Source organism: Micrasema longulum, unplaced genomic scaffold (assembly GCF_059751315.1).
Source record: "Micrasema longulum isolate JH-2025_06_02 unplaced genomic scaffold, ASM5975131v1 h1tg000178l, whole genome shotgun sequence".
NCBI classification, from domain to species: domain Eukaryota; kingdom Metazoa; phylum Arthropoda; class Insecta; order Trichoptera; family Brachycentridae; genus Micrasema; species Micrasema longulum.
Window position 1 is genome coordinate 696,557 of NW_028277383.1, and position 21,850 is coordinate 718,406.

The window sequence follows — 21,850 nt, forward strand, 5'->3', positions numbered from 1 at the left end:
CCTAGAGACCTTCTAATATACCTGTCTCTAAAATGTTCTTCATCTCTGTTAAAATATGTTAAAATTGACAGCTCCTAGGGGGTTGAATCCAGTCCATATTAACAAAAATTTGGACAAACTCAAAACATTTTTGATAAATCCACCCGGTCCAAGAAGAAGTATAAAAATAGTTTCAAGCATTGCCTAGTCATCTAGGTGAAATAATTCAATCAGATGAACAGAAATCTGTCAGGGCCAAATTATATGTTAATTTGCATAAATTATGGGAAAGGAATTATTAATCAGTATGTATCCATTTTTTTTTTCAATATCTGAACTTTAGAATATTCCGCCATTTACTAGTAAATAAATACACAAACATTCAACTGATGGAAGAATTAAATAAAAATAGATGTTAAAATTTTGAGAATTTTGTTGAGTCGGGTTGTGGTCCTGTGGCTAGTGTCTCGAACTCTGCTTCGAATGCCACTCTACCCCAACTTGATAACCATTTTTTAATATTGAGTTATTTACAACTCGTTGAAAATGGCCCTCGAAATGAAATATTTGGGAAAATCATAAGAATGCAAATATTTATTTTAAAAAATAAAAATATAGGCACAATGGGCAATATACAGTGTGTAAAGTGGCCAATTAAACCAGCCAATGACAGGTTATAAAATGTCTAAACTAATATATGACCTTCTTGCCAAGGATTTGAAAAGGCCTTCACTCAGATGATTGTACGGTATTTGCAATATTATCCTTAATATTGATTTATGTACCTTAACCAAGGGATCAAGAATAGTCTTGGCAGCTCCTCCCCAACAAATACAACCATAGGCCAAAACGGAATTGCACAAACCATAGTATATACTTTTAGTATCTACAATGGACAATATATTACGCAGTGTTATAAAGATATAGATTAGTTTCCTAACTCTACCTACTAAATAGTTGATATGTTTTCACCAGTCAAGGTGTGAGTCAATAAAAATTCCTAAATATTTTATGTCTTGTACACATTTCAGATGGTAGCATTTACAGCTGGTGAACGGGTTACAATTTGTATAGTGAATTTGTATCCTTAATTCTTAATTTATAATATAATTATACGACCTAAGTTTGTCTAGAGACCTGATAAAAATCAAGAAAAAACTTACAAAAAACAGAAAAAGAACATAGGATATTTTAACTCTTTTCTTGACGATGTATCCTATAGAATACATAATATGATTTTTTCTCTTTGTGTTGAAAATTATTACAGTATAGTACTATTTTTCTGCCACAAAAAAAAGTAATAATAACGATGACAAATATTTTAAAGTTCTTCATTGTTAAAAGCGAGAAAATCCTATGAAGAACTTTTTTTTTTATTTGTTTATTTTTCCATACATATATTATTTACATAGAAATATAATTACAAAAATACACTTTAGAAAAATACATCTTAAAATTAAGCTACAACATGAATTGGAAAAAATGCCCACAAAGACCACAGTGTCTGAGCTTGGGCCATTCCTTTTTTAATTATTAAAAAGTTTATAGCACATATATATGGTATGACATGACCATTAAAAGAAAAGAAAAGAAAAATAAAAGAAAAGAAAAATAAAAACCAAATTAACATGTGCTGAAATTATGAAAAAATTATTTATTTGCAGTATGCATTTATTTTTAATTTTAATTAAAAAAAAAAAAAAGAATGTGTCTATCTGCTCCTTCCATGCTAATCCAAGACCTCAAACTTACTTTAAACTGTACCAGTGATTGGTAGTAAAATTAGTACTTGGTTAGAAGATTGAAGGATCTTGGACCAACATGTAAGGAGTGCCTCTGTGCGAACTTAGTTCTGCATCCTGGAACTGACAGTACACTATCGGATCTATTACTAATACGATTTAAATTATTACTAAACATTTCTCTATTCAAGTGAACATATTTCAGGCACTGAAATAAATATAACTTTCTAAAACTAAGGAGTCCACTCTCTAAGTATAATTTATTACTAGGAAATAATCAAAGTATAATTGCTTTTCAAGAGTATCCTAGGGGTTTAGAAATAGTTTAGATGAATTATTTTGAGTATTTGGCGTTTAGGATAAATGGAAATTATTGAATACCTTTAAAAGTATTGCATTTCTGTCGTTTGAGAATATACAGAAAGGAAGAAAATTTTACAGAGAATCATATTCTTTAAGAACAAAGCATTTTGAAAAATTGGCAAATTTTTCAAGATTTAATTGAGTAGATGATATCTTGTATTATGTATAACATGTAAAGCACCTAAATAAATGTACAAAAATCATTTTGAAAGCGTTGTATTTCAAAGAGCTTCAAAGTTTATTATAAAAGCAAAACATTCCAGTAACTTTTTAAATAATTATCCGAGTGTCCCTGCTAAATTAATTTGACATGTTACTGAATAGAGCAGAAACCCTTTTAAAATAACACTATTTACGTTAAAATAGAAAACATTCATTTACAATATATTTTTTTTTAACTGTGGGAAACAAATAAGGTACATTTATTTAGTAAGTACAAAAATTGAATGTTTACAGTCATTAAAAATTAGTAGTCAGTCAATAAGTTACAGTTTGAAAATGATCTATTTATTGACAATTCTTGATGTAATTCCATTGTAATTATTGTAATATTGTATTGGGTGTACAACTTTGCTTCCGCCGTTTTCCCGTAGATGGATTTAGCGGTAAGTAGTGGTGTAAATAAATAAATCACACAAGTCATGCAATAAACTTGGGAATCTGATCATTAATACATTTGAACCGAGCATTGTAAGACAAACAGCGGCAATACAACGAGAGACACGATAAAGTGATTTTACAGCATGACAATGATCGACGAAGAAGACGAGAAACCCTACCGCACCTGCCGTATTTTTCGGACTATCAATGGCACACGGTCTGGCTGACCAGCATTTCACCAAAGGCCTCTTTTAACATTTGCGAGCATTCCGTCAAAGCTTTTTAAAATTTTACAAGGAAATTTTAAGAGGTAATTTTGCTGCTCAATTTTTATGTCTCACTACTACGTAATAGGGTCCTCTACAACCAAGGCTCAAAATAAAACTATAGCAGACAGAGAGTTGCTTCAGAAATATCAAGGTCAACAACATTTCAATAACAACCTCACCCAATGCAGCTGCACGGTGGAAGGTGCGCAGTATCATTATTTAATTGCTACATATGTATACTAAATATTTTAATTTATAAAATATGCATATTATGTTAAGATATGACCTAACATTAAACAAGATATTTAGGGAACGGGTTTATGATAATTCAGGCATAGAGCGTGATGCAACGCATGGGAATTTGAGTTTTAAGTCAGCCTTGTTAAATTAATTGTAAGAATCAAACCATGTGTATTTCCAAAACAAAAAAATCATTGTAAATAGTGTCAAATATTGTAAAATATACTTTTTTTAACCACCTTTTTTTTAAGCATTCGCAACAAAAGAAAGCATAATGCAAGTACCGTTTGAACTATTTACAGTAAACCTCCTCTCATAGGGTTTATAAATTGCTTTTGCTCTGGTCAGATATTGGGTAGAAGTAATGATATAGAATTTTAGTTCGAAGGCTATGTCAAATCTTATAGACTGAGTGAAAAATGACTACAGAATGAAAAAAAATTGCTATAGCTAAATAATTGCATATTATGATATTTATGGCATTTGTGGTTTAGGTGAATTCTTTTTTAATAAAATTTTTAATCTACACATTAGTGAAATAGCTGTGTGTAAAAAAATAAAGAGGTAATGTGGTTTCTGATAAAAAGTAATCCCTAAATTCAACATTGGTTATTGCACATACCATTTCTAAGTCTTACAAATAAATAAATTGAAAATCTTTTATATAAACTTTTTTTATGCTAATAGTAATACTTCGCAAACTTGCTATGTATGTACGTACAACATTTTTTATCTAATTAAATCTTTAAGAACAAAACGATTTAAAAAAATAGATTTTGAATTTGATGTTTTGTAGAAGAAAAAACTTAAATGATGATTAAATTATATTCATTAGCAGCTAACACACTCTAAATTAAGTGACAAAATGCAGGATTTAAAAAAAACAATCGGGACATATTTAAGTATCATTGGGGAAGTAAAATACATATAAGTACTATTAAACTTTGTAGAACAATTTTTTTTTTAACAGTATAATGTTTAAAAAAAAATCCTACTTGCTTACACATTTTTATGATTTCGTACCATTCATCGGAACTATACAAAAAATATAAAATACACCATACTAACTGAAAATCACAGATTCTGCATTCCGTCTTTTATTGGTAACATCTCGGTAGATGTAACCTGTCATAAAATAAAAACTTGTTACACAATTTGTCCAAAAACTGTTACAGCATCTTAACATAAAAAAATATGTTTCATACACTATTTTTTGTTGTTGATTAATTGAATCAATTTAAACTGTTTTTTTTCTTACTAGACCTCGCTTTAATAAGAAGCTGAATTTCTTCTAATAATGATGGATCCTCCTCAATTAGTGAGAAAATTTCTCGGACTTTAGATGATTTCTTACACTTGTGTTTGCTATTCCTCGTGTCCTCGACAGATTCAGATAAAGTTGCATCAGAATGGTCTTCATTTGTATATGATTTCCTTTTTTTCTTTGAGTTTTGTAATCTTTCATCACTAACATCCACATCGGCCGGTCGGATGAAATCGTCTTCGGTCTAAAACATGCATAATCTATAATATCCATACTAATATTATAAATGCGAAAGTGTGTTTGTTTGTTTGTTTGTATTTCCTTCAGAGGGACTGATTGACATAATTTATTGCAAAAGGATAGCCAGAGAGGTGAGAAGTAAAAAAGGATACTTATTTTTCATTCCGAATATAAAAAAAAAAACATTGAAAACAAAAATAATACATCAACAATGAGCAACATTATTTGAAAATGAGTAGGCGGTAAGGTGGGATTTAGAAATAATTAATTTGAAATTGATTCTTTAAATTTCTATAACTGACTTGCCTTATCTGTGGTTAGTTTGCATTCCGTTTTGTTTTTTTATTTTGCTGTAGGATTTTGGATCTATGAACAGAATAACGATGCTATGTCACCAGTGGCGGCTTTCCCTTATGTCTATTGGGTCAATGACCCCTCAAAATTTGCTGTTTCTTTCATAGCGATAGTTGGAAGACAAAACTACTTTTAATCCCGATAAAATACATATATCGTTCCATCGGGAAAATTCTTATTGATAAACGAAAACTCTTATTGATAAACGACAACTATGTAATTCATAACCTAAATAATTTCTTCTTAATCCATGTGAGCAAAGCCGCATGATAAAATTAAATAAAACATTATCCGTTAACTAGGAAAATAGGCAACAGCAAATTATGTATAATTTTAGTTTGAATTTGGGCTCAGTCACTGTACTGGCTAGGCGGGAATATAGTTCCTCTCTCCAACCGTAACTTAAAGGTTGTTAACTGTTAAAAAAACATTGAGTTAGTGAAATAGGTGCGAAGGTTTTCACGGTCACTGCTATCAATATGTTTCTTTTTTGGGTGATACCGTATGTGTTAACACACATGGTATCACCCAAAAAAGAAACATATTGATTGAGTTAGTGGTTTATAAGTCTTCAATGTGTAGATATGTTAAAGGCAAAAATTGGAAAGAAGAAGACTACTTATTTTCTAGCATTGTTTTAGACACTTTATTCTAACCAAAATATACGACGTGGATGTGCCAAAATTTAACTATCTGGATCACTATCTCCCATAATAAATTACAACGGTGCTACTAAAAATAAACTTACACTTATTGATAAATACATAATACATTAAACTGATTTTCTCAAATTGAACGGTTTGGGTGGGTAGGAAGAAATTGCCAGTAAGGCAATATACCCGCCTTTATGCATGTGTATGTAAACTGCATATGTATATACATAAAGTGTTTAAATAAACAAATGCCTTTTAATAACACACAAAATGATAAATCAAACCTTATACTACTCTCATACATAGGTTTGTCTAAAATTAACGTAAAACATAAATTGAGCGGGAATGTTGCATCTTTTTTGTTAGCCGTAATGTTGAAACAGTGTTTTACTTATTTAGTTTTGTATTGTTTACTTTTTAGCATGAACACTAACTTAACTGTATGGAAAAAATGGGACCTGAACGTTTCGGCGAATAAAGTGGGAAAATGTAATATTGAGGAAGGTAAAAACAAGGTTTTACATCAATATTCCAGGCACTAAGATTGTAAATATGTATATGTATTTTAAGACGGATAAATGATTTAAAATACTAACCTCTATTGCCACTTTCCCAGATTTTCTTTTCTTTGAAGGAGGACTTTTATTTGAAGCATCTGAATGTTGCAAGTCATCAGATATGATCCGATTCAGCGAAGATTCTGAGGTTTTCCTTTTGCGTTTTTTAGTTTTATTTGTCAAATCTGCAATGCCATCATTTGCACAGAGCTCTTCTTCCTTTGTTTCAATACCCATATTTATGCCCAAAGAACTATGTGACTTTTTAGACTTATTTTTCTTAATAGGACTTGTGGATTCTAAATTATTTGCCGGTAATTTCTTTGATTTCATTTTCTTTTTAAAAGATAATTCAGAAACATCAGTATCATTAGCCGAGCTACTTTCAAAGTTACTTGTTTCATGCTTATATTTCTTAGTCTTTTTCGAATCAGCAGAAATTATTTCGGTGACACTAAATGAGCTCAGTTCCATCGTATTTTCGGATGAGGCATTGGAAAAGCTTAATTTCTTCTTTGATGCTTTATCATCCTCTCTATTTTTACCATTGCTAAATTTATTTTTCAGATTACCATCAGCATTTGGAAATGGAGTAGAAGTGGAAACAGTTGATTTTTTGTGAAGATTATTTGTTTCTAAATTATCATCATTCTGTAGATTTTGCTTATTGGTACGTTTAGATTTCTTTTTATGTTGAGTGTTTAGAGTATCTAAAACATAGATATCTTCTGTGGGCTTGATAATCATGGATGCATCTTCAAAACAATCGCTAATCTTTCGATGAACAGAAATATCAGATTTATCTGCACTTTTGTCTACTGAATCTTTTGAGTAAAAGCTGCTGATTTGTTTGAGTTTTTTAATATCTACTAAGTGTTTATTAACAGTAGGTTTTGATTTATTGATTTTTATGATTCCCATAGAGTTAGGTGCAAAAGATGGTTTAATTCCTGCAGCTCGCTGGCTTTTATCTAGATTCATGATTTTCTTAATTATACTAGATTGCGTTTGCATCTCCTCTTCATCCACATCAGATATACTGTCACTGTCAGAATCGAGACACTTTTTGGTGAAAGGTTTTTTAGCTGGAGTGTTTGATTGACTACCTTTATCTCCAGGTTGAGTAGTTATATGTTTATTTTTAAAACTATTAGAAGAACTACTACTGCTACCGGAAAAGCATTTAGAAGGTGAGTTATCCACTTTGCCAGATTTATTTGATTTACCATTATGTTTTTTACTATGCACATGGTTTTCAGGGGAACTTTTTGGTAACAGTTTAGAAGTCATTGGTTTGGTTCCATCAAAATTAACATGTGATGCGACCAGACCTTTCATCTCATCGCATCCAAGATCATCAAGAGGCAAGGAGCTAAAAAATAAAAATTATCATAATGTTATTTGAAATCATTAACTATTACGATATACAATTATTTTAAGATTTAACAAAAAATTAGACAGGGAATATGCAACCAACTGATAAGCCGGCAATGGTTTAAGAACACATATTTGTACAACAATCAAATCGTCAGCTTACTGTCAGAAGTCATTCAGTGTCATTTTTGTGAAATATGAGTTAGAAGTCACAATCTACCTATTTTATCATGCTTTATCCAGTAAAGAAGTCAGTATGTTGAACAAGACATTGATTATAGCTAAATTCACACCTTTTTTTATTATTTGATTACGGATATAACTGACAAAAGGTGAATGGAACAAAGTCGATTATCTCAGAATCATTTTTTTTTAGTTAATCACTAATGGCAGTAAGCCAACAAAATGAGCAATAAAAGTAGTAGTCATGATTTATTAAAGATAATTAGTCAAAATATTGCAAGCTAAATTAACGATTGGGTGATAGAGAAAGAAAAATTACTTTTCATCCAGGCATCCCCGAATATATGGAAGAGCACCAAACAAATCAAGGACCACAATTTTAAATACAACTTTCTGTCCAACAGACAGTTGTGAGCCAATCCATTTGTTGCCTAGCTCTTCGCTCGGTCTCGGTATCACAACGTTGAACACCTTGTGCACCAGAACTCCGAGGTGGGTGATGCACTGCTTGTTCACGATCCCGTGGAGAGTGGCGCCAACGTGCGGCTGGAAGATGAACAGGTCTGCCTGAACATCGGAATATATTTCAGAGCTGTCGTGTCGGATGGCGCAGAGATCATCAAGTATTTTAGCGTTCTTGTAACTCACTATTATTCCATTCAATCTGTAAATAAAACACAAAAGGTTGCCAAAAGGGAGAAGGGCTTCTACAAGTGGGCATTATGAATTTGGATTCTCGTTGGAAACAAGTTATCGAACAGAACGGCGCATATTTGACTTAAATCGGGTGATTATAACACTTTTTATAAAGCATTGAAATAAAGCGAAGAATACGAAATTACGTTTTCCCCAACCTTATATAATGATCATTATTGAATAACTGATTTAGCAGCTAATACCTCTTGCGTGTTAGGCACACGCGCTGATGAGGCGGACATGATAGTTATGTTATCTAAAGTAAAGTGGTTGAAATTTTGAATTGAAATATTTCAAATCTCATGAGAAATAAAGGCAGGAACTTGGGTAAAAACTAGCACAATTGCCTTTATTGTCATGCTACGTATGCCTGTTACAGACATTTTATTAAAAAATCCTTTCATAATCTTGCATTAAATAAGTTCAAAATACTCTAAATTAACAGAAGGTTAAGAAATGTGTGTTAAACAACTAATAAATTAAATAAATATGTGTTAAACAACTCGTAAATGAAATAAATATGTGTTAAACAACTTATAAATGAAATAAAGATGTATTGTTATTATTAGAGCACACATAAAAATAAGTTAATGTGTGCCTTCCTTCAAGATTCAAAATAAAAAATATAAAAAATGCATCCACTTCAAAATGATTAATTTTTCACTGTAATTCAATCAAACTTTGGGAATATTTCAAAATGCTGTAGCCATCTCTTTCCATACAAATTATAAATATTAAAGTATTCACAGACGGTGTCCTTAATACAAAGAACCAATATATTTATTTATTTGTCAGTTCAGAAACAAAAGTCGAGCTGAAAGCACGATGGTTTGAATTGTATTTTTTTAAAATTATAAGATGGGATGGGATGTGGTAATGTGTAAGCACATATAATACCAAACGTCAGTGGATGGCTAATTTATTTATTTGCTCTTAATTTTCAAGTGAAATCTTGAAAAAAAAACTACTGTGGTTTTCATATTAACCCATTGCAACACAAAGCCGGCGAATCGCCGGCCATGGTAAATTCTCACAAATGTCACTGACTCACAAAGCCGGCCATTCGCCGGTTTGTCTTTGAAGTGATTTGTTTAACATTAAAACTAAATAACAATAACTTTATTCATAAAAATAACATAAATAAGTATATTTCGGTTACTGATTTCATAATAAAATTTAATAATCACAATTTATTTCACATTATTTATTACAAAATATTAATTTAGTCTTAATGTTATTGCAATAAAAAAAATGTGTCAAAATTAAATAGTGTGTTGTATGATCAAATTATGTCATCTTTATTAGTAGTGCAATGGGTTAAATTGTTAAACTAAAATATTTTCATGATTACATACTCTTTGTCAAACTTTCCAATTTTATCATCCATAATCTTTTCAACCGAGTCTTTCAAATTTGACAGGCACCATGGTTGAAATGCTAACTTTCTGGTAACTGTTTTTTTGACGACACACGAATTTTCGTCATTGATTAAGATATTCAATTCTTTCAATGAAAACTTTATAATACTCGTCATTTTTCCTCTCTAAGATGTACCGCATATCTGAAATTTAAAAAATATATATTTATTGAAATAGTAAAAAACACAAGTTTAAAATTATATATCAACCTGCCCCTGAACGGAGCAAGTACTTAAAATACTTTTTAATCAAAAAGCAAGATTTAAAAATGGAACAAAATACGAAATGTTTTTTTTTTTCCCCTTTGACTCCATGACACTGAATATACCCAGCTTGCATAGAATTACATAATTCTATGCCAGCTTGTTTACTCCCCACTCACTGGGGTGCCACTCAATAAACCCAGGTGGTTTACTCCCCCCACTGGGGAGTAATTTGCAAAATCAATTCGAATTGGCACTCCTGTCGCCTGAATTTCCAGATTCTAACTGTAATGGTGGCTTATTTTTGTTTTTTGTAGCTAGGACAACAACCAAACAATTTGAGTCAAATTTTCAATTCAATTCCCACCAAATACCGGTCAAATCACACCAGTGCCACTCCATGTACCAGAGTACATGTCTCGTATATGTCTCGTGTCATGTCTAGTACTGCCGTTTAAATTTAAAACCTGTGTAAATCTTAAATTTGTGGCGTGCATGTCCTCTTTTCGTTATTGTGTTTGTGCCAGTCTTCTCACCTTTTCTCTTCTATTATTTATTTTAATACATTCTCTTCTTTTTCTCACCTGTGATAACTATAAAAATGTCAAAAAAATATTGTGTACTTTCTTGCAAAGTATCCGCGGACATCGTCAAACTATATTGCTTTCCCAAAAATGAGCCCGATATCTTTAAAACTTGGGTTAGTAACATTAATAAAAGTGTCAAAGACATTTTCAGACAAAGTTCATTGAGGGAACCTGTAGGCTACTTCCTGGAGCAACGCCGACTTTATTAACTGAAGAAGATATAGCCAAGGAAGCAAAAATAAAAAAAACAATCTTGATCAATTTTTTTATGCAACTAACACTGAATCAAAGTTAACAATATAAACTAAATGATTAAAAAATCATGTTCCATATAAAGTGTCTTTTTTTTCGTCTCTGTCTTCAAAGCCTCTTCACCATTAATGATCAGTGTTGGGACAAGTTTGCTTTATAAAAGTTTGTTGTTAAAAGTGGTGAATTCACTTTTAAATCACAAAATAGGAAACTATGATTTTTTATTACATTTCATGTGTTGTTGGCAATCAATTCCCGAAATTTAAACTTAGTATTTTCGAAGTGCAGCATCATTAATTATTGAGAAGCTTTTATTCCTGCATAATATAAACTTGTAGTTTGATCAGTAGTAATAATTAAAAATCAGTGGTAAAAGTAACAATTTGGAAAAAAAAACATTGAAAAGTGAATACTTCTGATTTTTAACTATTACTGATGACTAAGCGACGAGCTGTAAAGACTTTTAGGGAATGTTTTGAATTTCCCGTAGATTTTTATTTCAAGCGATATTAGCGCCAACACGATATATCGCAAAAACAAAATTTGACCAATAGGAATGTGTTATTATATACCTAAACATCAAATATTTGTTACGACGCCGTAGTACTTAGTGGCAAATCTGAACTTGTTATAGTTCTACAGTATCTCTGGGTCAAGTGCAGAAACCTTAATGAGTGGAACACAAGATGGGTGGTTAGTGCCGTATCTAATGTATACATAAATATTAATGACTACAATATGGAAAAGTTTATTACAGAAGAGATATAGATAAGTGTTTTTCACAGTGGCCTAGTCACCACCAAGATGAAAATTTTCATTAATATTCATTCATTTAATGGTTGTCCTTAGTTGGGTTATGACTATCAATTTTCTTCATTACAATCAAATGCCTTTCTACCTCAAAAGATAGAGAGCGGCTATTTTACTTTACATTCGAGAAGTTTATTATTTAGTTCTCATATCTTTAGAGCATCTTCTTCTTCTTCTTCAGCCTTCTGTCCTCCACTGCTGGATATAGACCTCTTTCATATCTTTCCATTTTTTCGGTCGGTTGCTGCTTGCAGCCAATTTTTACCCCCCACAGCAGCTATGTCATCGGACCATATTTTTTAGGTCTTCCAAAGCCTCGCTTATTCTCCCAAGGTCTCTATCCTAAAATTTTAGGGGTCCATCTTGTAGGGTCTTATCTCGCACCACCGTAGTCTTGCTACGCGATATCTGCTATTCTGGTTCTGTTCCTAAATTCCTCATTTCTTATTCTGGTCTCTTCGACTTATACCAAGCACGGATCGCTGAGTGCATTTGAGCTTTTCTACATTTCTTTTTGTGAGGGCATATGTAGTCACTGGCAGTATACATGATTCATATGGTTTTCTTTTCAGACAAATCGTAATCTCTTTATTTTCAAGTATGTGTCTAAGTTTTCCAAAACCTGCCCAACTCATTCCTATTCTTCTTGGCAGTTCCACCGTTTGATTTTCTTTGCCCAGTTTTATTTTATGTCCATAAGCATAAGGGTAAATAATTGTAAACATTTGGTGATACATTGTTTATATTATCGTATCTAATGGGCCAATGCAAAATATAATTACTTTACTCACTGTGGTTGTGAATAAATAATAAAGTTCAGTAGATTTAACAGATTAAATATATTATTACTCGGAAAAGAAAATATATTTCAAAAACAAACTAAATTTATAATGAAAACTTCTACATATTTCTCAGTAACAAATTATTACTAAAAAATACTAAATCAAAACGAGTGTTAAAGCTCCTTAAAACTAAATTACATAAAATCTACTTACACAAAATAACTAGTCCAGCATACTATTTTGACAACTTTTTCTGGCATTTCTTTTTTTACTGTCAAAAGTCAAAAACACACCTAACCTCTCTTTGTCTTCTTTAAACCATAGATTAAATGTAAATAAAATAACTTTTGTACGTGGGACTAGAACAGATTGTTCTAAATACTAAATCATGGACCGTTACATTTCATTACAACTTTTTGTGTGAAGATGGAAATAATACGTCTGTGCAATTTTAAAAAAATGTTTTGACATCTGACTTTGACGTTTAATTCCCAACCATTTAACGTTTTGTATTTGCCAGCTTATTTTCATAAGTAAACCGAATTAGTAAACTTATTTGGTATACAATAAATTATAATGGAGCAAAGTTAATATCTTCATTGAAATGACACCTAATACAAGTGAATTCACTAATATTAATGCTAAGTCAATAATCCTAAAGTGCATTAAGATTGGTGGTTCATTAGGTGGATATCAGTTTATAATACAGTACAAAAATGAATTCCATAATAAATTAGTACTCAGCATTATTCTGCCTGCATTTTTTATATTTCTGCGTCATCTAGAGAGTACTATTTTCTCATATTATGTATTTGCAATATGTTTCTTGGTTTTCTCAGTTTTCGTGGAATCTCGAAAAGTAACAGAAGGTATTGTTATAATTTATTTTAATTTACACGCAGAGCCCCTTTTCAAGAAGCACAAAAACTGCCAATAAGACCACACCAATATCACCGCTCAATAGGACTAAAAACTTTATCTCGTTTTGATTTTGTGATAAATTTCTTATGATAAAACGTGATGTATCAGTTCACAATTGTTTACTTTTATGTCGCCCGGTCCTTTTATTTATATATATATTTTTATTCTGTTTATTTTACATATGAATAATGTTTTTCTTTATTACTAATTTGCGCTGGTTACATGGCATGTTGAATATTGCACTTCTCACCCAATCGAGCTGAAATAAAAATATTATCAATACTGAAATAGCATAGCTGATAATCTTTCTCTTATATAATTTACCACCAATATTTACTGTAGGATGTGAATAAAGAAAATAGTAATAGATCTGTATGAGAGTGTTTTTTGAAATGTGGTTCTCAACTAATGATAAAACACTTTTTTCCATTATCCTTTTTTAATGACCAAATGATTTTGATTTTTTTTAGAATCTGTTTTGATAATTCCTAGTATCGGGATCCAGTACAATATCAAATATGGTTTGAAATTGGAGAAAAACAATTTGATACATTGGAAGAATATTGATGGTTTAATAATTAATGAAGTAATTCACATGGTAATCATAGTTTTTATTATTTCACCTTAGTTATAAAAAAATCATTTGTTTTGAATTTCGGGTTGCACTTTTGGATTCATTTTCGAAAATATTAAATTAATTTAATATTTTCTATTATATTATTGGGTTGAGAAATTGTAATTAACTATTATGTAAAAAAATAAAATTAGGGTAAAAACAAGTAAGTAAAATAAAACTAAAGCAAATAATATGTCTCATCAGTAGGCTGAATGTTGTCAAAATGCCATCTCTCAGGCAAAAGTGTGGTAAAACTATGTACGATAGGTGCACAAATGTCGAAATTCGTGCATTATGTAAAGCTGAGATAAGCATTATCGACAAAATCAAGAATTGAGTTCTGCGTTGGTTTGGACATGTAGAGCGAATGGACGGTGAAAGAACTGCTTAAAAGATTAACTATGTGAATGTTGATGGTAGACAATGAGAAACACTGTGAAAGACATGACATGACCAAATACAACAAATACTTAAAGATGGACATGTCAAAAGCCTGAATAATCGCACACGTAGATGAGAAGATATATGAATGTGAGGAAGCAAGATATGTATGTAAAGACAGAGTGATATGGCATTTCATTATATCTGCCACCTCTAAGGGGAAACATCCTTTTATGTTTCATTTGTCTTCCCGTGGTTCTTTAAAGGGTGACATTCAAAGGTGTTTTTGTATAAAAACTTCATCCAATCACAATATTTTATACTCAATATGAGTTTTAAATTTGCATATTTTAGTGTTATATTCACAATTCGATCGAACATCAGTATTTTTTAATGAAGTACTCGACGTAGTTTTCTTTAAAATTATTTCTCTGTCAGTTTTTTTAGTAACTCTTTGGTTTCTTTTGGTTGTATTTAACCATTTTTGTTTTTCAGCAAAGTATTATCTACATTTTAACTGTGGTAGTTAAAGACTCCTCGCAAACGAAGTCACTAGTGACCCTTTTTCAGGTAATATAAAAAAATATGATAATACGATTTATTTATTATTTTGACTTGGTGTTTATAGTACAATTGTATCTGTGTGTTTTAATGTCAAAGAAAATTATTATTACTATTTTATGTTTGTCTTACTTTATCTCTCAAAAAAGAAAAACAAATAAGGAATAATTCCAAACATTTAAAGTTTTATTATTTGTATATATATATATATACAGGGTGTTCTTTAAACCCTGTCACATCCGAAACCACGATGACCAAGAAGACATATTGGTACATTAAAATAATTTTTCAGAACGAATAAAATTTACAAAAATAAAATATTAAAAACAACTAATGGTTGCTAACTTCTACAAGGGAGAAGCGAGAGGAGGGGAGGGGGAGTCTGATACACCATCAACCACATGGCCACATGGTGGCTCACCCCCCTCCTCGCTTCTCCCCTTGCTAGAAGTTAGCAAATAGTTGTTTTTAAATATTTTTTTTTAAATTTTCGTTCTAAATATTATTTTTAATTTACTAATATGTCTTCTTGGTCATCGTGGTTTCGGATGTGACAGGGTTTAAAGAACACCCTGTATATATTAATATTAGTAAATATGAACTGATGGGGTCATTGGAAAAACATTAATGTATATTATGTATTTGTCACCCTTAGTATAAAATCTACATTTAGACATGCTCAATTTAAAAAAATGAATTTTTCAAAAATGCTTTTTAAAATGATTTTCTTCGTCTTTGTTAAAAATGTCATGCTCACCTTTTTTTTGTCAAATGAAATAAAATAAAAAATGGGTTATGCCATATTTTTAAAGTTATTTATGTACCAGTAATGTACTTACCAAAATAAAATCCTATTTTGATTCATGCATTCCAGATTTTTCAAAAGTATTACATAGTTGTCAATGAATTTCAGGATTTAATTATATTTTCAATACTGATTTTAATTTATGGTCATTACTACTGATTGATAAAATATAATAAATTTATAAATAATAGAAAAAAATAGAATATTCTGTTTATATTATATGTACTTTTAAAATATAAATAATGCATGTTGAATTTTATGTTAAATATAGTTTAGAAAGATCCAGTTCAATAATAAAATAAAAATTAATTTCTCATCTCCCTTTGTGTTTATGTTCTTCTAATTATTTATTCTTTTTCATTTCAGAATACAAAACCCAGGTTGAATGTCTTGGAAATTATTTATCAAGAAATGGAACCTATTTTAAATAGTAAAAAAAGTGAAATTGTGAATCCAAGATAATGTCTTCTTATTTTTTTTAATTCAGTAAATATTCTTAAAACCGTAGAAAATGTTTTAATGATGTAAAGCGGAAGCAGTGTTTGGCTGTCGAAAAACAAAACTCTCCAGATTTTTCGCTAACACTCCTGTAAAACAGTTTCACTTTTTTTTTCATGGAGCGGCGGGGGGGGGGTTACCACAGTTTTGCCATGTTACTCCAAACACTGTTATTTAAAAAAACTGTTAACTTGAACTTTTGATTTTGCATTTCTGTTTCAAACTTTGAGACATGGCCACTGAACAAAATGTACGATTATTCTGTTGCTCGAAATTCCCAGATTTCCTTCATTTTTACAGAAAACTCTTCTCCCTTTGAAAATCAGAATTCCTCCTTATTTTTGGGAGGACTTTTCCCCAGACATCACATCACTGAGCGTAAGGCACTGACATCAATCATCAATATTAATATTCTTCTTAGTTTTTATTGGCCTTATCACCTCACAACTGGGGTGTTCTAGCCAGTGTTGCGTTTTTGTTAAATTAGATATTTACATCTGTGTTAGTAATGAATGCAAGTTAGTGTGTTAGTATTTAATATAAAGAAAACTTCGCATATTATATAACATATGTACAAGTTAACACATTCGGTGCGTCAGACATGACTCCCGTGTCCATACAAAAATTGTAGCTCCGCATTGGTCACTGGAGCCATGTCATGTTGGTGCTTGGTGTCCCAACCAAACATTCTACAGCATGTCTACAATTGCTGTGTTTTAGTCTTAGCACTGTATTTTCAGTGTGAGCAAGTACTTCTTACAGTGTATTACATCATTGTTCGCAATATATTGAACGCAGTGAACGTGTTAATACAATTTGTTGCTAGATATTTACATGGAATTTTAAATACATGTTTATTGGGTGGGAACAGGAGAGTTAAAATATGAGTAGGGAATGGGATGCTGATATTGGAGAGGTCGTATAGAAAATCAGGATATCAATCATTTATGGGGCATCAAAAAAAAACATGGTTTAAGTTTTTTTCCTCAAGCTGACTTTGCACATGGTAGAGTCCCGAACATGGATTCTGAACAGGTGAGAACCATTACAGCAGTGCCCAATGCAATATAGAGGATGTCTCAAACTTGTTCAGAATCACTGTAAAAAAATGTCTAAATGGCTTGGGAGGAGGTCACCCAATATTCTTGCCATGTGCGAAGTTGCTTCTTCTTCATCATAACGAGAAGATCACCCAGTGGTAGTTAATTACTATAGGCAGGATCCCCGAAATAGACCGCCTCCTTTGCTAACGTGTCCACTTTTTCGTTCCCAGGAATACTACAATGGCTAGGGATCCAATATATAACAATGCTTTTATTGGATGCCTCTGATAACGAAAGAAGAAATTGAGTTTCCACTCAGAGCTCGTCCTTAGAATAAGAGGATGGAGGGGATTTGATTATTTGTAGGACACTCAGGGTGTCCGACAGGATAAAGGTGAGGCTATATTGTGAGCTTAAGGCGTACTTGACAGCTTTTCGGTTTACGATACATTCCGCTGTAAATATGGATGTATTATCGTGTAATTCTTACTACAATCTTTGGAAGCCGTCGTCTTCACTATATGGGCCCATGTGAGTTGGCGAATCTGACTGAGACTAATCAGTGTAAATAATTCTCGAACCTATGTATTTTGACAACCGGATTTGGATAAACGTACACCAGGGTTGTAGGTGGCTTTCAACTCCGAATGTGAGTTCAACATTTGGGGCATAGTTAGACAAATCAAACGAGGGGGTAAAAAGCAAAACCACCAATGTCCATGATCACTGTTTTTAAAAAGACCAACGAAACTAGTAGTGAAAAGACTTTCTTTTAAGTTTAATTTATTTATTTATTTAACTTTTTGTACATGATGTTATTTGTACATTGGCGGGCTAATTGCCAAATGGCAATTTCTTCCAACCAACCAATAAAATAAAAGTTTTATTTTTATAATTCTATTTACAGAACATATTTAATAGAAAATGAAGATTAAAAAACTAAAGATATATAAAAATAGAAATAATCATATTTGTTTATAAATTACCTTAAATCAAAACTATTAATCAATGGGAAAAGGGAAAAAAAGAGGAAAGAAGGAGAGATTAAGGAAGAAAAAGGAGATGTTTCTTGTTTTACTCATTGAACTCAAAATAAACAGTTTTTTTGCTACTTTTTATACCACGTACAAGTTTCACATTAAACTAAAAGAAAATAGTATTTTCGCTACTGGTTTTGTTGTTCTTCCCAAAAACAGAGATCATGGACAGTGGCGGTTTTGCTTTTAACCCCCTCAAATGGGAAACGATAATGAGGAAGAAGGTCTTTAGGGTTTATATTGGATTCGGAGTATTTGAAAACTGTTAATTAGTAAAAGAGGGATTTTATGGGACCAAAAAGCGAAAGATGTCATACAGTCAGAAAGCGATTCTATTTTTTTTTTAAGTATGCTATGTTTTTGTACAGAGCATTTTGACGAAAAAACTATTCGCCAAATACTGTCTTCTCATCCCGAGTGAGGCATCAGAAGCTTATATTTGTAAAGCATTAATTGGAGAAGACTCCCATCGCTCTGATGATAGGTCTCAGCATAGAATTAAGAATAGTCCAGAAGGAGCGTAAAATCATATTTGAATACATCGGGCTGTGTCCAATGATTCCACCACTATGACTCACTTTCGCCGCGCGCATTCGTGAAGTCGCGGGGTAATGTTGCTTGATGGGAAAAAAAATAATCATAACAAATATAAGGTAAAAAAAGCAATCTGTTAATTTCTCTAAAATTTTATTGTGCACGCGGAAACACTAATTGACACAACAGAGTAGATAAATAAAGGGTCATTTAATTCTTATTACTCTTGTAATTGAATTGATGAACTTTTAACCTCAAATACAAAACAAATTTTATTTGACATAAAACGGATATTTTTATATCATGTTAAATAATATTTGATGTTTTAAAGATAATGTCGTTTAAATGTCCCCCACGGCGTTGTTTAATCCGAGGTCTAATTTTCATTAGATGAGTGAACACTAACGAAATTACTATTTTGTTTCTTCGACAATCTGACAGGTGGAAAAAAAAACAATTTTTAAGTAATGCATTTTCTACTTAAACATTCGTTTGTTAATTACACATAAAATGTGATGCTATCCTGTTTCTTTAAGATCCTAGCAGTATTTCTGCACTTTAAAAGGACACAACACGGCATAGTTGAATTCAAATCAGGTGTTGCGTACTGAGCGACGTCTACAAAGAAACTAATGGGTCAATTCATTTATGAGTAGTTTAGTCGCCTTCTGTTTGATGTGCGTATGCGGTTTCTGAACTATTTTTAATTCTATGGGTCTCAGACTCTGAGATTGAATCTGGTCAAGTCTTTGGAGATTTTTTTACCATAGTTCTAAAAAAACGAGGCATAGTCGAAATATACACAGTATAAAAAGTTTTTGTGGGTGGCTCCTTCACTATAATCGCGGGAATATTTATACTAATTAGTACATCGTTTAGCCATCCTATTTTTACCTTATGTCACTTACCAACACCGACTAGCACTAGCAGTCCATTTATCAGCTACTTCAAATCGATATAAAATTTCCGGAATTCTTCTAACTTTGTACCCCGCTTCTGTATCTAAGTAAGTTCTTTACGAAACATGCACAGTTTATTTTTTATCTACGGCTCTCACATGGCAGCACTAAAGATTTCACTTTACACTGTGTTGACAGCTGTCAAGTTCCAATTTAGTTTAGTTAGGGTTACGAAAAGAAATGTCTCAAATGTTTGCACGTAACGTATTCAGAAATATTATTTTCAGTCATAATAAATACAGGTTAATTTCAGCAGCCAAAAGTAGTAAAGAATTGGTTCAGAACCAAGATGCCGCCGGAGATTTAAATTTAAGTGACGAGTGTGTTAAAAGATTAAACCATTTATGTAAAGATTCAAACACTTTCTTGCGGTTATCTGTTGAGGGTGGAGGATGTTCCGGGTTCCAATACAAATTTGATCTAGAGGACAAGATATTACCAGAAGACAAGTAAGACACAGTTTCTACCTAGGCGAATTTTCTTAGAACTTTTAAAAGTAATCAAAATTATGACGTAGTTTAAGGTGACCATTATTTAACATTCAAATTCAGAACATTACTTATGCATTTATTCTAAAAAAATATGGAGAATTTTAATCATATTTTGGTCGCTGATGTATTTTTCGTGTTTATGATAGTTTTTATTGTCAGATCTATATACAGACCGTTATAATTTTAGACGTTGAATTGTCAATGTTCAACTCTTTAAATATACCATGTAACTGATAAAATTCAAACAAAACAAAACAACGGTACTCTAACATAGTATCAAACAAAGATTTATTAATAAAAGTTTTATTTTTAAAATCATAATTATATACCCATTTTAAACTACCTTGCCTATATGCTTTGTTTTTTCAGAATATTTGAAAAGGATGGAGCAAAATTAGTTATCGATGAAATATCCCTAGAGTATGTACAAGGCGCAACTGTGGACTATCATGAAGAACTTATCAAATCTGCTTTCAGAGTTATAAAAAATCCTAAAGCTGAATTAGGGTGTTCTTGTGGTGCTAGTTTTTCTATAAAATTGGATTGAATGAATATTTGTTACCAAAATATATAATGTATATACATAAGTTAACTATTTTTGGCATTAGTTAAAACGAAACATAGTTATGAAATCAGTTAGTTTTAATCTGTTTTTTGTGTTATTTATCTTTTAAAAAGCAATCTGAGATTTCAATAATTGAAGCCATTCAATGTATTTGTAAATTGTATTATGGGACAAAGAATATAAGGAAATTGAACCATAAAAATCTGATAAATAATAAATAGTTATAATAATGACACATTACTTCAATATAACTAAAATGTTCACATTTTAGGTATGGATTTAAAATTCGACAACTAATAACTCAAAAACATATTCATGCAAAATACCTTTGAGAATGATGTTTCATTAAAAAATAAACAAATGAATACAAATTAAACAAATTAAAGTGAACATAAAATTGTATTTTGATAAAGAGAGTAAATAAATAAATAATACATATTGTTAAAACTCCTATATTGATTGTTCTGTGAATATTGATGTATGTGTATGACATTGCTCTGTTAATATATGTTATTTTTTAGAATGAAGTACCTTCTTGCACTGTTTAGATTTAGAACTACAAATTTATAGTAATAAAATTATTTATTTTATTTTTGACCACTTGCTTATCTCCGACTTATGCTTATATTATATTATGTTTTAAAATTAGCTAAAATATACCGTATTAGCCTAAATATAACACGATGGTTTTTCATTAAAATGTGTTTTCTAAAAAATACGTTCTTGTTATATTCGGGGTTAAAGATTAGTAAATCTTTTCTTTCATATATAAAGGTCGCATTATATTTGAGGTCACATTATATTCGGGTTAATACAGTATATAATATTGGTACAAAATTAAAACAAATCATTAATGCAAAATATTAGTCATCC

General features: G+C 31.1%; 2 protein-coding genes and 1 long non-coding RNA gene across 3 annotated transcripts; 2 read left to right on the forward strand and 1 right to left on the reverse strand.

Annotated features, from left to right (window-relative positions):
* Nucleotides 1-4,007: 4,007 nt before the first annotated feature.
* Nucleotides 4,008-12,842, reverse strand: Polr1F (RNA polymerase I subunit F). Its single transcript, XM_088242958.1, has 5 exons — nt 12,780-12,842; nt 9,870-10,075; nt 8,138-8,482; nt 6,301-7,633; nt 4,008-4,701 (listed from the first exon to the last, which is right to left on the reverse strand). The coding sequence occupies exons 2-5, from the start codon at nt 10,046-10,048 to the stop codon at nt 4,426-4,428; spliced, it is 2,133 nt and encodes a 710-aa protein (XP_088099084.1). The 5' UTR covers nt 10,049-10,075; nt 12,780-12,842; the 3' UTR covers nt 4,008-4,425.
* Nucleotides 12,843-13,035: 193 nt separating this feature from the next.
* Nucleotides 13,036-16,362, forward strand: LOC148283924 (uncharacterized). Its single transcript, XR_015825468.1, has 4 exons — nt 13,036-13,435; nt 13,958-14,085; nt 14,980-15,054; nt 16,217-16,362. It is a non-coding gene; the product is annotated as an uncharacterized LOC148283924 (long non-coding RNA).
* Nucleotides 16,363-20,042: 3,680 nt separating this feature from the next.
* On the forward strand, nt 20,043-21,653 carry LOC148283925 (iron-sulfur cluster assembly 2 homolog, mitochondrial). Its single transcript, XM_088242980.1, has 2 exons — nt 20,043-20,370; nt 20,782-21,653. Exons 1-2 carry the CDS (start codon nt 20,102-20,104, stop codon nt 20,957-20,959), a joined length of 447 nt encoding a protein of 148 aa, XP_088099106.1. The 5' UTR covers nt 20,043-20,101; the 3' UTR covers nt 20,960-21,653.
* The last annotated feature ends 197 nt before the right edge of the window (nt 21,654-21,850 follow it).

Bases quoted from the DNA above. Each gene is read 5' to 3' on its own strand.
- Polr1F (XM_088242958.1), bottom strand. From the start codon at position 10,048: ATGACGAGTATTATAAAGTTTTCATTGAAAGAATTGAATATCTTAATC. The intron at 8,483-9,869 runs GTATGTAATCAT...TTTTATTTACAG, and splicing joins ATTGGAAAGTTTGACAAAGA to ATTGAATGGAATAATAGTGA. The intron at 7,634-8,137 runs GTAATTTTTCTT...TTTATTTTTTAG, and splicing joins CGGGGATGCCTGGATGAAAA to CTCCTTGCCTCTTGATGATC.
- LOC148283925 (XM_088242980.1), top strand. From the start codon at position 20,102: ATGTCTCAAATGTTTGCACGTAACGTATTCAGAAATATTATTTTCAGT. The intron at 20,371-20,781 runs GTAAGACACAGT...TTGTTTTTTCAG, and splicing joins AAGATATTACCAGAAGACAA to AATATTTGAAAAGGATGGAG.